Source organism: Microcaecilia unicolor, chromosome 10 (assembly GCF_901765095.1).
Source record: "Microcaecilia unicolor chromosome 10, aMicUni1.1, whole genome shotgun sequence".
In the NCBI taxonomy this organism is placed as follows: Eukaryota; Metazoa; Chordata; class Amphibia; order Gymnophiona; family Siphonopidae; genus Microcaecilia; species Microcaecilia unicolor.
The window spans coordinates 54,992,895-55,008,912 of NC_044040.1; the positions used below are offsets into that span (position 1 = coordinate 54,992,895).

At 42.3% G+C, this 16,018-nt stretch overlaps 1 protein-coding gene across 1 annotated transcript in view; it reads right to left on the reverse strand.

The window, feature by feature from the left end:
• CAPZA2 (capping actin protein of muscle Z-line subunit alpha 2) overlaps nucleotides 1–16,018 on the reverse strand; it is a 98,449-nt gene that overhangs the window by 72,532 nt on the left and 9,899 nt on the right. Inside the window, exon 2 of the mRNA XM_030216337.1 lies at nucleotides 15,838–15,924. Coding sequence (XP_030072197.1) covers nucleotides 15,838–15,924 — 87 coding nt within the window. The remainder of the gene's footprint in view (nucleotides 1–15,837; nucleotides 15,925–16,018) is intronic.

Consider the following 16,018-nt stretch of genomic DNA (forward strand, 5'->3'; position numbering starts at 1 on the left):
GAGCAACAAATGCGGAGTACATGGGGAAAGGAAGAAGCTGCATGGATTGTCCTGGAAAGACAGACCTTCGGCACAAATGGAGAAGCTGGACAAGGATCTGACAGAAGATATCCATAAGCTTGGAATCAAACAGGAGGCGCTGAGCTGGGAGATTTCAATTTGCCTTGATGTGGATTAGAATGTCCCTTCCGCAGAATCAGAAAGCAGAGAGATTGTAGATGCCTATCAAGTGCTTGCTCAGACAAATGGTGACGGAATACACGAGGGAAAGGTTGACACTGGATCTAGTGCTCACAAAAGTAACAAGTACTTCCAATGTTCGGGTGGGTGCCCACCTAGGCAGTAGTGATCCCACAATATGGTTTGATATAAAAGAGCAAAAACAGAGTGCAGAAAAAAAAACTCAAAGTACTGGATTTCAGACATGCTGATTTTGGTAAAATGGGGAAAATGACTGAAAAAAGTAGTTGACGGAATGGGTAGGAAAAGGAGAAGTGGAAGCTCAGTGGTCCAAGCTGAAAGCTGCTACAAATATGGCAACAGATCTTTACACAAGGACAGTACACCACACATAACAAGAGAAACAGGAAGCCTATATAGTTAGAAACATAGAAACATGACGGCAGATAAGGGCCAAAAGGCCTTGCCAGTCTGCCCTTCCTCAGCAACCACTAACTCCTTTTCCTAAGGGACTCCACACGCCTGTCCCACACTTTCTTAAATTCTGATACAGTCCTCGTCACCATGACCTCCACCAGGAGGCCATTCCACGCTTCTACCACCTTTTCCGTGAAAGTACTTCCTTAGATTCTTCCTAAGCCTGTTTCCTGTTATCTTCATCCTATGTCCTCACAGTCCGGAGTTTTCCTTCATTTGAAAAAAACATCTCCTGTATATTTAAATGTCTATCATATCCCCTCTCTTCCACTGTATACATGTTGAGATTTATAAGCCTGTCCCTATAAGTTTTATGGCAGAGACCTCTTACCAATTTCGTAGCAGCCCTCTGGACTGACTCTATCCTGTTTATATCTTTTTGTAGGTGTGGTCTCCAGAATTGCATGCAGTACTCCAATTAGGGTCTCACCAGACACTTATACAAGGGCACTATCACCTCTTTTTTCCTGCTGCTCAATCCTCTCCTTATGCACTCAACCATCCTTCTGGCTAAGACAGTCGCCTTTTCTGTTTGGTCACCTTAAGGTCATCAGACACAATCACCCCCCAAGTCCTGCTCTTCTTTTGTACACAGCACTTCACTCCCTATACTATACCGTTCCCTTGGATTCTTGTAACCCAAGTATATGACCTTGCACTTCTTAGCACTAATTCTTAGTTGACAGTTTTCAGACCATTCTTCAAGCTTCAATAGATACTTCCTCATGCCATCTACCCTATTACATAGCTTGGTATCATCCAAAAAGACACAAACCTTACCAGAGAGTCCTTCCACAATATCACTCACAAAGATGTTAAAAAGAGCCAGGCCAAAAACTGACCCCTGTGGTACACCACTGATAACATCCTTTTCCTCAGAGCAAGCTCCATTTACCACTACCCTCTGTCTCCTCCCATTTAACCAGTTTTTAACCCAGTCAATCATTTTAAGTCTCATACTGAGGGCTCTCAGTTTGTTTATCAGTCGTCTGTGCAGGACCGTGTCAAAGGCTTTGGTACAATACAAGTATCCAACATCTAGTGCCCCACCCACATCCAACTGTTTGGTAACCTAGTCAAAGAAAAACAAATTCATCTGACACGACCTGCCTCTAGTGCCTTGGGTCCTGCAGTCAATTTGATTCGAGAAACCTCACAATCCTCCACTTTAGAAGCATTTCCATTAGCTTACTCACCACTGAGGTAAAACTGAAGGTCTGTAATTCCTTCCCTGCTTCTGCTCTTGTGCGGAGAGACCACATCCGCCCTTCTCCAGCCCTCCGGGACCACTCTAGACTCTAAGGAAGCACTGAAGAGGTCAAACAGCGGAGCCACCAGAACATCTTTTCCTTGAGTATCCCACCAGACCCCATTGCTTTGTCCACTTTTAGTTTAGCTAGCTCTTCATGAACACAGTCTTCTGAGAATCAGTCCTGGTCTACCGTACATCCATCCTCCTTGGCATATGTTTTCTGAGGTCCTACCCCAACCTTTCATCCATGAACACAGAAGTAATTATTAAGCAGTTCAGCTTTATCCATATCGGCGTCTACATATTCCTCTCCCTCAGCTTTGAGCCTTACAATGCTATTATGGCACTTCTCCTTGTCACTTACATATCTGAAAAACTTTTTGTCCCTCAATTTTACTATATTAGCGATCTTTTCCTCCATTTGCCTCTTTGCTTTCCCAACAGCTTTTCGTTCTCTTAGCTTTACCAGGTATTTTTGCCTGTCTTCCTCTTTCCAAGTCCTCTTGTAACGTATGAAAGCTAATCTTTTCTATACCTTTTCAGCTACTACATTTGAGAACCAGAGCAATCTTCTTTTCCTCTTAATTTTACGTGATTTTCTAACATACAGGTTTGTCACCTTTAAAACAGCACCTTTCAGACCACTGTTGCTCTACTTCCTTCAGCTGTTACCCTCCAGCTAACACTTGAGAAATTACCCCATCTCCGCAAAGTTAGTATTTTTGAAATCAAAGACCTTCAATCTCAAATAAGCCCCTCTCCTTCTTTGTCTTAATATTAAGCTACACCATTCGGTGATCACTAGATGCCAAATGATCTTCCACCGTAACTTCAGAAATGCCCCTATTTGTAAAAACCAGGTCAACAGCAGCTACATCCCTTGTCAGTTCTGTTACCCACTGCTGAAACAATTCTTCCTGCAGACAATACAAGAACCCTTTGCTTCTACATGACCCTGCGGTTTGGATGCCCCAATCAACGTCCAGCATATTAAAATCATCTAACAGTAGTACTTCCCCTTTCCTAGCTATCTCGTGGATGTCTTCCTGTCCATTTTTCTGCCGACTGAGGTGATCTGTATATTACACTAATATAAATATATTTTCCTTTCCCGCTTAGCAGTTTAACCCACAGCGCTTATTCCTTACCCTGTATGTCATGCAGTTGTCACCTGAATATTATTCTTAACATATAACGCCACTCCTCCACCCTTTTCCCCTGTCCTTCCTGAATAGATTATAGCCAGGTATAACTATATCCCAATCATGTCTTCTGTGAGCCACGTCTCCATGACCGCCACTATATCCAAGTTGACTTCTATCATTGTAGCCTCTAGATCTGGAAATTTGTTTCCCATACTACGGGCATTGGTATACAAGGCTCCAGAGGTTTTCCCTTTTCTATAAGGGTATTTGGTGTCTTACTTTCCTGAGAGTTATTAATGACTTTGGGGCTTTTCTCACCCATCCCCAGTGAATCAAGTTTAAAACCCTCTAATACTGCTGCTGAAAACATTTCGTCCCTTCCTTGTAAGATGGACACCATCACTGTTCAGTAGCTCTTGGAAAATCATCCCATGATCAAGGAAACCGAAGCACTCTCGTTGGCACCATCCACGCAGCCACACACTTAGGTCCAGGATACAAGCTTCCCTCATTCAGCCTTTACCTTCAACAGGAAGGATCAATGAACATAGGATAGTGGTCAGTATACTTGAAGAGTCTAGGCAATCTTTCCGCTACATCTTGAAGCTTGGCACCAGGCAGACAGCACATCTTCCTGAACATCATGTCCGGTTGGCAGATGGGCGCCTCAGTACCCCTGAGAAGAGAACCACCACTACCTTTTGTTTCTTATTTGCCACTGATCTCGTGACTTGGGGAAGTTTAATCGTTGCTTCCTCTTATTTCTGCCAAACAAGTGGTGGGAAAAATAGAGGCTGTATTCAAGAAATACAGAAGAATGCAACAAGAGAATCACAGAAAAGATTACCAGATTAAACTCAAAGAAGTGAAGAGGGAAATATGGCTAGCAAAAGCATAGGCAGAAGAAAAAAAAACGGCTAAAGATGTAACAGAGGTGACCTTTTCCAGATATACTGGGGAAAGGAGAAAAGCTAGGAATGAAGACTAAGACTGAAAGATGCTGAGAATGGCTATGAGGAGAGTGAAGATTTAATTGACAGGAGACAGTGGGAATGTGCTTGGCCTAAAGCCAGTAGGCTGAGCCTGTTGCCATACAAACAGGCTCATTTTCAAAGCACTTAGCCTCCCAAAGTTCCATAGAAACCTATGGAACTTAGCCTCCCAAAGTGCTTTGAAAATATGCCTCAGTGTAATGTATTTTGAGTGGATCAAGATGGCAGCTGCTTAGGGAAGCAATTAAACCTTCTTGGGTGTAGATGGCTTCAGTCTCATCACGTGACGCTGTCCCTTGTTAATCAAACCTCCTTGTGGAGAGTGATAAGGATAAAGTGAACGTGCTAAACAAATACTTTTCTCTTCAGTGTTCACCAAAGAAAATCTTGGGAGGACAACTGCAGTCGACTGTTGAGGGTATATCTAGGAACGGAGTGGCCAGACCGAAGGTCCATCAAGCCCAGTATCCTGTTTCCAACAGTGGCCAATACAGGTTATAAGTACCTGAGAAGATCCCAAAACAGTAAATCAGATTTTATGTTGCTTAAATAAGTAGGGATTTTCCCATGTCCATCTTAATAATAGCTTACTGCACCCTTCATAGAAGAAAGCATTTATTTATTTAGTTACATTTGTACCCTGCGCTTTCCCACTCATATTAAAAAAAACCTTGAAAATCTGAAAGAGAACAAAAGCTATGGGGCCAGATGGGATATATCCCAGGATACTGAGGGAACTCCGGTCAGGGCTTCTTAAGGATTTATTTAATACGAGAGGTTTCATGGGACTGGAGATGAGCTGATGGGGTCCCTCTTCACAAAATGCAGGGACAAGGGAGAACTGGGAAACTACAGTCTGATAAGCCTCATGTCAGCAGTAGGAAAAATAATGGAGCTGCTGCTTAAAGAAAGGATAGTTAACTTTCTAGAATCCAACAGGTAGCAGGATCCAAAGCAACATGGCTTTACGAAAGGAAATTCTGCCAAACAAATCTGATTGATTTCTTTGACTGGGTGACCAAAGAACTGGATAAAGGGCATGCACTAGATGTAACCTACTTTGATATGATTCCTTACAGAAGACTCATGAATAAGTTGAACTTAGGACCTAAAGAGGTGAAATGGATTGGGAAACTAGTAGAGTGCAGGCGACAGAGGGTAGTGATACATAGAATTTGCTCAGAGAAAAGGAAGACAAGTAGTGGAGTGCCTCAGGGATCGGTAGTGGGGCCAATCTGTTTAATATGTCTGTGAGAGACATTGCTGAAAGGTTAGAAGAAAAATGTGCCTTTTTGCAGATGACATGAAGATAACCAATAGAATGGATACTCCAGAGGGAGTAGGAACCATGAGAAGATACCTTCAAACATTCGAAGAATGGTCAAATGTCTGGCAGCTAAATTTAATGCAAAGATGAGCAGAGTGATGCATATGGGATGCAGAAATCCAAAGGAGATGTACGAGATAAGAGGCAAGACACTGATAAGCACAGCTCAAGAGAGGGACCTTGGGGTGACGGTGTCTGAGAATCCCAAGGTGACAGAACAATGTGACAAGGCGGTGGCCACAGCCAGCAGGATGCTAGGCTGCATAGACAGAAGTATAACCAGCAGAAGAAAGGTGGTGTTGATGCCCCTGTACAAGTCGTTGGTGAGGTCCCACTTGGAGTACTATGTTCAGTTTTAGAGGCTGTAACTTGCTAAGGACGTAAACAGGCTTGAAGCAGTTCAGAGAATAGCGACGAAAATGATATGGGATCTGCATGACAAGATGTACGAGAAGAGACTTGAGGACCTGAACATATGTATACCCTGGAGGAAAGGAGAGACATGATACATTCAATCTACAAACAAGCCATTTCCAAAGATGGAAAGGGGGGGGGGGGGGGGGCTGGCTCAGGAACAATGTCTGGAAGTACTTTTTCATGGAAAGGGTGGTAGATACCTGGAATGCCCTTCCACAGGAGATGGTACCCGAATTCAAAAATGTGTGGGATAAACACAAAGGAATCCTATATAAAAGGCATGGAACCAAACCTACCTTATGCTACGAGTTTATATCTTGTTGGGTAGACTAGATGGACGGCACAGGTCTTTATCGACCGTCATCTACTATGTTACTATGTAAACAGACAAACCAATGGAGTAGAGGAGTGGCCTAGTGGTTAGGGTGGTGGACTTTGGTCCTGGGGAACTGAGTTCGATTCCCGGCACAGGCAGCTCCTTGTGACTCTGGGCAAGTCACTTAACCCTCCATTGCCCCATGTAAGCCGCATTGAGCCTGCCATGAGTGGGACAGCGCGGGGTACAAATGTAACAAAAAAAAAAAGTTATAACCCTTTCTTGTAACCTGCTCATCCTCAGAGAATTAAAGTGGTCCCTTTAACAATTATTTCCTGGCCACTGTCCACAATAGCAAATGAGTTTCTAATGCCACAGCCTGACTCCTTATGCCACCTTGCTTGCTGCTACAGACCTCAACTGTGGCATTGTCAGCCACTTGGACTGCCTTCCCCCTGAAGCAGAACTCCACCAAAGCCAGGTGAACTGCCCCAGTTTCCAGGGAATTGATGGACCAAGAAGCATCCAGCCAGGACCAAGTCCCCTGCTCCACACAGCCCAGGCAACACACTCCCCAAATAAGGAGGCTCACATCTGTGGTGACTATTACCCACTCTGAGAGTCCAGCAACCCCCCCCCCCCCCCCCCCCCCCCAGGAGGCAAACAAGACTGTCCCACCATTCCAGACTGGCTCTCGCCCTGGCAGAAAATGGCAAGGAGTACTTAGTCATGAGAGTCTGGGGCCCACTGAGAAAAGACCAGACTACAGAGGCTGAGCCACAGCCATGAAGCCTAAGAGTCCCAAACTGGATGAAGGACGTGCGCTAGATGTAATCTACTTGGATTTCAGCAAAGCCTTTGATAAGGTCCCTCACAGAAGACTCTTGAATAAGCTGAAAGGGCTGAACTTAGGACCAAAAGTGATGAATTCAATAGGAAACTGGTTGACCGACAGGTGGCAGAGGGTGGTGGTAAATGGAATCTGCTCGGAGGAAAGGAAGGTAAGCAGTGGAGTTCCTCAGGGGTTGGTGCTGGGGCCGATACTGTTTAATATATTTCTGGGAGATATTGCTGAAGGGCTGGAAGGAAAGGTTTGCTCATTTGCGGATGACACGAAGATAGCCAATAGATTGGATACCCTGGGCGGAATAGAAACAATGAGAAGAGATCTCCAAACGTTAGAAGAACGGTCAAAGGTCTGGCAGTTAAAATTTAATAAAGTATCTTTAAGTACTCCAGACTTTGTTTTTTGAATATTCACATACATTTTATTATAACAAAACCACATCCCTACATACAACCCCTTGGAACTTGAACAGAACTCTGTCCCACATACATATTTTGCATCAAAGATTAGTCACATTTATCATATCACCTTTAACATCAATTTTAACCTATATTGCTCCCTGGTCCCATTCAGACCTCCATACAGGTTTACATATAAGGCTTAGTCACTTATTTCAACACCCCCATCCATTTAGCAGCTCCAGTGTCAATCGAACTTGCATCATCGCTCAAGCTTTAAGTCCCAATGCGCTGCTTGCAGCTTCCTCCTTTATTTCAAAAAGCAATTTTATCGCTCACATATTAAAATGCGCTGCAGCACTCCGCAAACAGGATTCTTCTTTATTATAGAGAAATATTCCTCAGCGTTGTTTCACAATTGTCCACAGCTGCAATCAAATCCTTCACTTGCTGATGGCTAGAGATTCACCACCTGATGGCGCCAATAAGTGACTAATTCCTTAATGATTTGGCACAGTGAACGCTCTTTATGTTGACGCTTCAAATGTAGCAGGAAAGCTTCCTTCAAGCCCATTAAAATCAGTAAGGTCCACACACATTACTCAGTTCCTCTATGCATGACTGTATTTCATGGTACTTCTTCAGGAGGAACCACTTCCCATATAATCAGCGGGAATTCTTTAATACAAACAATGGCTGCTTACCAGTGGGACTGCCGTCCTGCCAGAGAGCCAGACTTCCGCTTCTCAAGATTCATGCCCATACACACCTCTTTCGGGATTAAATACGTGCCCTCTAATCATATCCACCTTCTTTTAAAGAAAGAGGCACCTTTACAACCACTCTACCTCTAAATTAAGTACCCTTGGGGCCACCATACTCCACGAAAAAATGTACCTCTGCTCAATTGCCAAAAGTGTCTCACTAACATCCCCCCCTCCTCTAGGGGTTGCCACCTGCATCAGGACTACACATTTAAGTTCTATCAGAAGAAAAGAAGTGTTGATGCCCCTCTGCAAATCGTTGGTAAGGCCCCACTTGGAGTATTGTGTTCAGTTTTGGAGGCCATATCTTGCTAAAGATGTAAAAATACTGGAAGCGGTGCAAAGAGAAGCTACAAAAATGGTAAGGGATTTGTGTTGCAAATCATACGAGGACAGAGTTGCTGAGCTGAACATGTATACCTTGGAGGAAAGAAGAAACAGGGATGACATGATACAGATGTTCAAATATTTGAAATGTAGTAAAATGCAAACAAACCTTTTGTGGAGACGGGAACGCGGAAGAAATAGAGGACATGAATTGAGGTTGAAGAGGGGCAAACTCAGAAGTAATGTCAGGAAGTATTTTTTCATGGAAAGGGTGGTGTATGCATGGAAGGTGGTGATGAAAACAGTAATGGAATTCAAACATGCCTGAGATAAACACAAAGGAATCATGTTTAAAAGGAATGGATCCACGGAATCTTAGCAGAGATTGGGTGGCAACACCAGTAATTGGGAAGCAAAACCAGTACTGGGCAGACTTTTACAGCCTATGCCCCGATCATGACTGAATAGATATGGATGGGCTGGAGTGTAAATTTTAAGGGGCTTCGACGTTAGCTTCAGAACTTTTAGTACAAGAACAGTGCTGGGCAGACTTCTACAGTCTGTGCCCTGAGAATGGCAAGGACAAATCAAACGAACGTAAAATATCAGATACCATGTAAAATGAGTTTATCTTGTTGGGCAGACTGGATGGAGCATACAGGTCTTTATCTGCCGTCAATTACTATGTTACTATGTCTACATTAAGTAAAATTTAAAGTGGGCCTAAAGACACACTATTTCACTATTGACTTTGCTGTAGCTTGATGGTGGTGTGCTCTCTCCTACGCCTCTCCCCTTTTTCTGTCTTACTTTACTTTTTTTTTCCCCTGTGTCTCTTACTTTGAGATAGAGAAATTAACATCATCATGCCTTATTAGTCTGAACTGAAAGGCAGTAAATTCTAAATAAAACGGTAAATGATATTAAATATGGTGCAACCTTCAATTTGATCCCAGCATATGATCTTTTCTTTAGGCACAATGATCACCAGTTATTCAATACAATTCACCAATCTTTAAACTAATGAAATGAATATGAACCTTCAGAAACAGCGTACAATTCACTTGTAAACTGCCATAAAGATAAGCAACACGCTTTCACTGATTTCTTTTTAAAACATATTTCCATCATTATTAATCTTAAAATTTTTTTGCAAGTATAATGTTTCAAGACTCCATCTGACAAAAGTAAAGATCAACTCTGAACTTTCCAGACGGACTCATTGCCAACATGGCCAGCGTTTCAGAGCCTTCCTTAAGGTAGCGGTCAGCTGAAAAAACAAAACATTCCTGTTAACCAAAAACGCAAAACAAGATCTTCACCATCGTATGATTCTTCCACAACATACCACACATTTGAAAAGTTCTTCATTGAAGTGCCTCTATCAGTGTAGTGGTTGAAAAAAAAAAAAAAAAAAAGCCGCATTTAAAACTATTCAACAGACAGGAAGTATATAGGGATTGGATAACAACCCTGTCAATCAAGTTAATGTCCACCATTCAATTTCAATATGGGCTCATGTTGAACTTGATTGACAGGGTTGTTATCCAATCCCTATATACTTCCTGTCTGTTGAATAGTTTTAAATGCAGCATTTTTTTTTTTGCACCACTGCACTGATAGAGGCACTTTAATGAAGAACTTTTGAAATGTGTGGTATGTTGTGGAAGAATTATATGATAGTGGATATTTTATGTTTTGCTTTTTTGGTTAACAGGAATGTTTTGTTTTTTTCAGCAGACCATTACCCTGAGGAAGGCTCTGAAACACTGACCACGTTAGCAGTGAGTCCATCTGGAAAGTTAAGTGCTGAACTTTAGTCAAATGGCGTTTTGAATATATTATACTTGCAAAAAAATTTAAGAGTTGAAGATTATTAATAATAATAATGGAAAAATGTTTTTTTTTTATTTTGTGGACCAATGACTAGTGAATGCGTCTTGCTACTATCTTCACGGCAGTTAAGTGAAATGTGCGTTGATTCTGAAGGTCCATATTCATTTCATTAGTTTAAAGATTGCTGAATTGTATTGACTAACTGGTGATCATTGTGCCTAAAGAAAAGATCATATGCTAGGATCAAAGTTGAAGTATGCACCATATTTAATATTTACCATTTAGAATTTATTATATTGCCTTTCAGTTGTATTGAATAACTGGCGATCATTGTGACTAAAGAAAAGATCGTATGCTGTGATCAAAGTTGAAGTTTGCACCATATTTAATATTTACCATTTATTTAGAATTTACTATACTGCCTTTCAGTTCTCAGACTAATAAGACAGAAATTAATGTCATATCTCAAAATAAGAAAGAAGAAACAGAGAAAAAGTAGTAAGACACAAAAAGGGGGAGAGGCGTAGGAGGTAGTACACCTGCCATCAAGCTACAGCAAAGGCAATAGTAAAATAGTCTCTCTTTCCCTTATCCCCACTATCCAGCATTACCTGTCTCTCACCTCTTGTTGGATGCAGGGAGACACAGAGGAGGACATGCTCTATGTGGCATCTCCTCCTTGTCTCTCCAAATACCCCATTTCTCTGTCATTCAGTGTCTTTCTTCCCCAGAATGCAGCAGTGCCTGTCTTTCTCGCCCTTCACCATTCAGCATTGCCCCTACCTATCTGACTATACCTCCTATGCATTATTTCCCCTCTCTCTCATTCTCCCCAGCATTTAGGCTCCGTCTTCCTCCTTTTATCCATTATCGCCCCATCTCTGTCACTCTCTCTCTCTCCCATCCAATCTTGCCTCATTCCTCTCAACCTTCCCCAACCAATTTCTCTCTCTCTCCTCTTCCATTCATCCACACCCTGCAGCAGTTTTGCTCCCTCCCTCCAGTTGTACCTCTGCTGGCCCCGCACTAAGAATCATAGAAGACTGTGGGATCTGGCTCTCTGCAGTGCCAGTCTCAGAACTTTAGGAGAGAGGGAGCAGGTCTGGTAGGTAGGGAGGGTCGTGGTTCAGGTTGGGGAGGCTAAGCCTTCCTAAGCACCTTATACAGTGCACCTATGGCAGGAGAAGCACGTGTGATTACACATATGCTCAGATGAGTGCTCCTGAAGTCACCCTGGTGTGTTCCGACACTGAGAACACAGCCCAGGTGCTGATCTGAAACTTTTTTGTGGCACACCTAATCAGGTCTGAAATCATACCGGTTGGGAAGTTGCTCTACTTCCCTTTTGTATTCTTTGTGGAAACATTTTGCTGGTTCCACTCTCTTAACAGCCATCTTGAACTGTTTTTGAAAGGAACTCATAGACAATTCCCAAAATTTGGCATAATTGAGCCTGCATGAGGCACAGATTACAAACTGTATAGGCCACCACAACCTTATGCTACTGTCTTTAATATGTACATTCCAAGTGAAGGAGAACTTCATCCTCCAGTCAAATATGCAAGACAACACATGGTATTTGCAGGGCAAGAGTATACTTTGATAAAGCATACCCCCCCCCCTCTTTGGTATGTATATTTTAAAAAAAAGGATTAAAAACCAGACACTACAGAAGTGGCTACGTTAATCACAGCTAGTTTCCAAATATGCCAGAAGAAAATGACCTCAAGTAAAATATTGAACCTCTTCTTCATGCTACATAATCTTTTGTTCAATAAACTGAAGGTATATGATCACCCTAAAGCTAATAGCAGACTAAGATTTAGATTGAGATCCTGTGTTAAAACGTTTATTTATACATACTTTTTTCTAGGCATTAATGTTTACAACCCTAGAACGCATATTGGGGGCCTTTTAGGCCCCCATGCTTACATTTTTGCTATTATCTGCAAAATTACTTTAGTTAGAATTTTGAAACTCAAGGTATTACTCAAGTATGTCATTGTTGATAATATCCAGTTGTTCATATAATTTTTTTTCATAGGTATTATGGTGTAACAATGCTTGTTTGGTGAAAACTACATCTGTACGAATTGGGGGCCTTTTAGGCCCCCGCTGTTTTTATCATGTTCTCAGAAGTGTTTGTGTCTCAAGTTACTTTATTTGTACTCAGTAATGCTGGTGGAGGGGCCAGGGTGTGGATAATAACATGTGAGGATGTCATGTGATTTTTGGAGGGAGTGATAAGGCCATGACATCACCTCAGGTCCTCTGAACACTGAGGACAGTATACACTGTGAGCTAATTGCTGAAGGACCTGTGATAAGATAAGCTGTTGAGAGGAAATCTGTTTCATTTTCTAACATCTAGTCAGCAATGGCACAGTCTTCCTCCAAGTGTCTGACTGACCAAGAGATTGAAGCGATTATGTTTCAAAGCGATGATGAAAGTGAACTATCTTTGTCTGATGAAGAATATCTGCCACCAGCTAATCAAACATCCTCATCCAGTGATTCTTCTGATGATGAAGAAGTGAATCTAGTGGATCCTCAAGAAGTGATAAGTAGAACATCCAAAACGAATGTTTTTTGGGACAGTAATCCTACATTAGTCGGACGTACTCCAATACACAATATTGTGAGACAGGCTCAAGGAGCTGTGGGAAGTCCCAGTTACTTTACCCCTAAAGATGTATTCTGTACTTATTTTTCTGACAATATTGCAGAAGAGGTCCTATTATGTTCAAACCTAGAAGGAAGACGTATCGCTTCAGCAAAAAATAAGTCCTGGAAAAATATCTCAAAAGAGGAACTTTATGCATATATTGGACTTTTCCTGCTGGCAGGGAGTCAAAAATCATATTATGTCCCAATACGAGAATTATTTCTGGACCCACTTTCTGATCCACACTATAAGGCGACAATGTCAGTGGGCAGATATGAGGAAATTAGAAGGATCATTCGCTTTGATGATAAGCGAACTCGTGCAGCGAGGTTTGAAACAGACAAATTAGCCCCTCTCAGTTATATCTGGAACATATTTATCAAAAATTGCACAAAACTTTACAATCCTAGTACTAATGTTACTGTAGATGAGCAACTTGTACCGTTCAGAGGACGCTGCAAATTCATACAATACATGCCCAGCAAGCCAGCCAAGTACGGTATAAAAATCTTCTGGATGTGTGATTCTGCAAATTATTATGGCATAAATGGCGTAATCTACTGTGGCAAAGAGGTTGGTGCACCAGTACAGAAGGATCTGGGGTCTGAAATAGTCAAAACTCTTGCTGTTCCAATATTCAATTCAGGTAGAAACATCACCATGGACAATTATTTCACCAATGTTGAACTAGGCAATTTTCTGCTTGCAAAAGCTATTACACTTGTTGGTACTATAAAGCAAAACAGACGAGAAATTCCAGCAGCACTCAAACACAATCGTCAGCGAGCACTTTATGAGAGTGTCTTTGGATTCAATAACAAAGCGACTTTGGTATCTTACAAGGCAAAGAAGGAGAAATCTGTAATTTTACTCAGTACCATGCATCACGATTGCAGTGTTGACAGCAATAACCAAAAATTGAAACCAGAAATCATCCTGCATTACAATGCAACAAAAGGAGGTGTAGATAAAATGGATGAGATGGTGGGAGAATATTCGTGTAAGAGGCAAACAAAACGATGGCCTGTAGTACTATTTTCAAATATGCTTGATGTAGCAGCCCTAAATTCATTCATTATTTATACAGAAACTCATCCTGAATTTCATGCACAGAGGAAGGACAGGAGACGCTTATTCTTGAAGGACCTTTGTCATGAACTTGTAATACCTCACATGATAGAGCGAAGCGACTTGAAATGCTTGCCAAAGAAAACTAAAGAAGCAATGAAACGGTGTGGCGTACAGTTTCAGATTACTCCAGAGCCAGGAGAAAGAAAACGAAAGCGTTGTTTCATATGTCCAAGAAACTTAGAGAGGAAAACTGAGCGATATTGTTCCACTTGTAAGGAAACTGTTTGCAAAGAACACTCTTCTGAAAAAATAACATGTCAGAATTGTTTAGAAGACTAATATAATAGAAAAGAAAGTTAGAATAAAAATGTAGCTGCAGCTAGTTTGCTATAGATTTCTATGCATTTTTGTGTGTTTTCATGTCTTTGCGTGAAATTTGGGAAAAAAAAGATTTTTTGGTGTTTTCTGTGAAAAATTATAATTAAAATGTTGTCCACTATTCATATTTTATTGAGCAATTTTGAAATAAACTTGTGAAAGTTATTTAAGTGTGTTTTTCTACATTATGTGCATGGGGGCCTAAAAGGCCCCCATGACGTTAATATGTATATTTTTAATGTCATGCGTTCTAGGGTTAAGCAAATCAGATATGGTATAGAAGGAAATGCTCTACTGCTAAACAATGGTTATCAATTTACAACATTAAGACAACATATCACTGGTTCCAACTATACATGAACCAAAAGAAGCACCACATTTGTGACATGCACTGAAAATTTGGTGTGGATATGAAAGCCATGTGAAGTGATCTCACAAGGCTTCTTTCCTTTAGAAAGTAGAATAAAAATATTAAAAGTAAAATAGCACTTTGCAGATGACAACAACTAAGACCTGTACGGTCCACCCAGTCTGCCCAACAAGATAAACTCACAGGTAAGATACAACACTACATATTAAGCTTCATAGTAGCATTTTTCTCTTACTCGTACAAATTAAAAACAAAATCCAGAAGGCCGAATCATTCAATGCAATATTGGCACTTTTTTCTTAATCTACTATTACTTAGATCACTTAACACTGAAGTCAACAACAATTACATCCCAGGTTGTCACCAGCACATTCTCAATAAATATCTCAAAAAACAAGCTTCAGCCCCGGACACAAAGCAAGGCTTCCTAATTTCTGTAAATATTCCCAGCCTTATATTACGCTTTCTCCTTTATTCTAACCCTTACTATTAAACTAGACAGATATCACAGTCATTTCTGAATAGAGTGTTACATCCGCACCCACACCCGGAGGCTCCTGGTAGCGCCATCACACAAGATTAATACTCTCCCTCCCAGTACAGGGTGGGCAACAGTCTTCCAACCCCATGCAGGTCAGCCAGAACTCGTCCGATCTCCTCCTGCAAAAAAGGGGAACAGGAACCAGCCCTGCTGGGCGAGAGGGAGCGGGCTCGGCCTGGGAGCGCCCAAGAGGCGTGAAAAGAGACAGGAGAAGGAAGAGCGCGGCAGCTTCCTGGATCCCGCAGAGGAGGGGAAGCGCCTCTGGCTCCGCTGCTGCCACTTGCTCCTATTTTCGTGCTCGCACCGTACAAGGACCTGAGCGAAGGAGCGGCCCCACCCCTAAGCCCGGGCGGTGACTGAAATGCTGGCGACAAGGGCCGTTCACAGAGCCTGAGCCCAGGAAGCTAAAAATATACCCAGCAGCCCGGGAGGAGAATGGGAACATACGGAGACTCCGGAGGCAGCCACCTCGGCGTGCACATCTCCCCCCCCCCCCAAGGTCGGGGGAAGATGCGAACGACGCCCGCTCTCTCACCTTCTCGTCGTCCGACAGCTGTTCCTCAACGTCCGCCATCTTTTCTTCTGACCGCAGCAGCAGCTTTTCTCTGCTAACTCTGACAGCCTCCCTAATCCCTCCCTCCAGCCTGGCGTCAGCGGGAAGGGGCGTGGTTATGCTCTGGTAGGGCGGTGCACGTAGGGCACGCACGCAGCAGGGT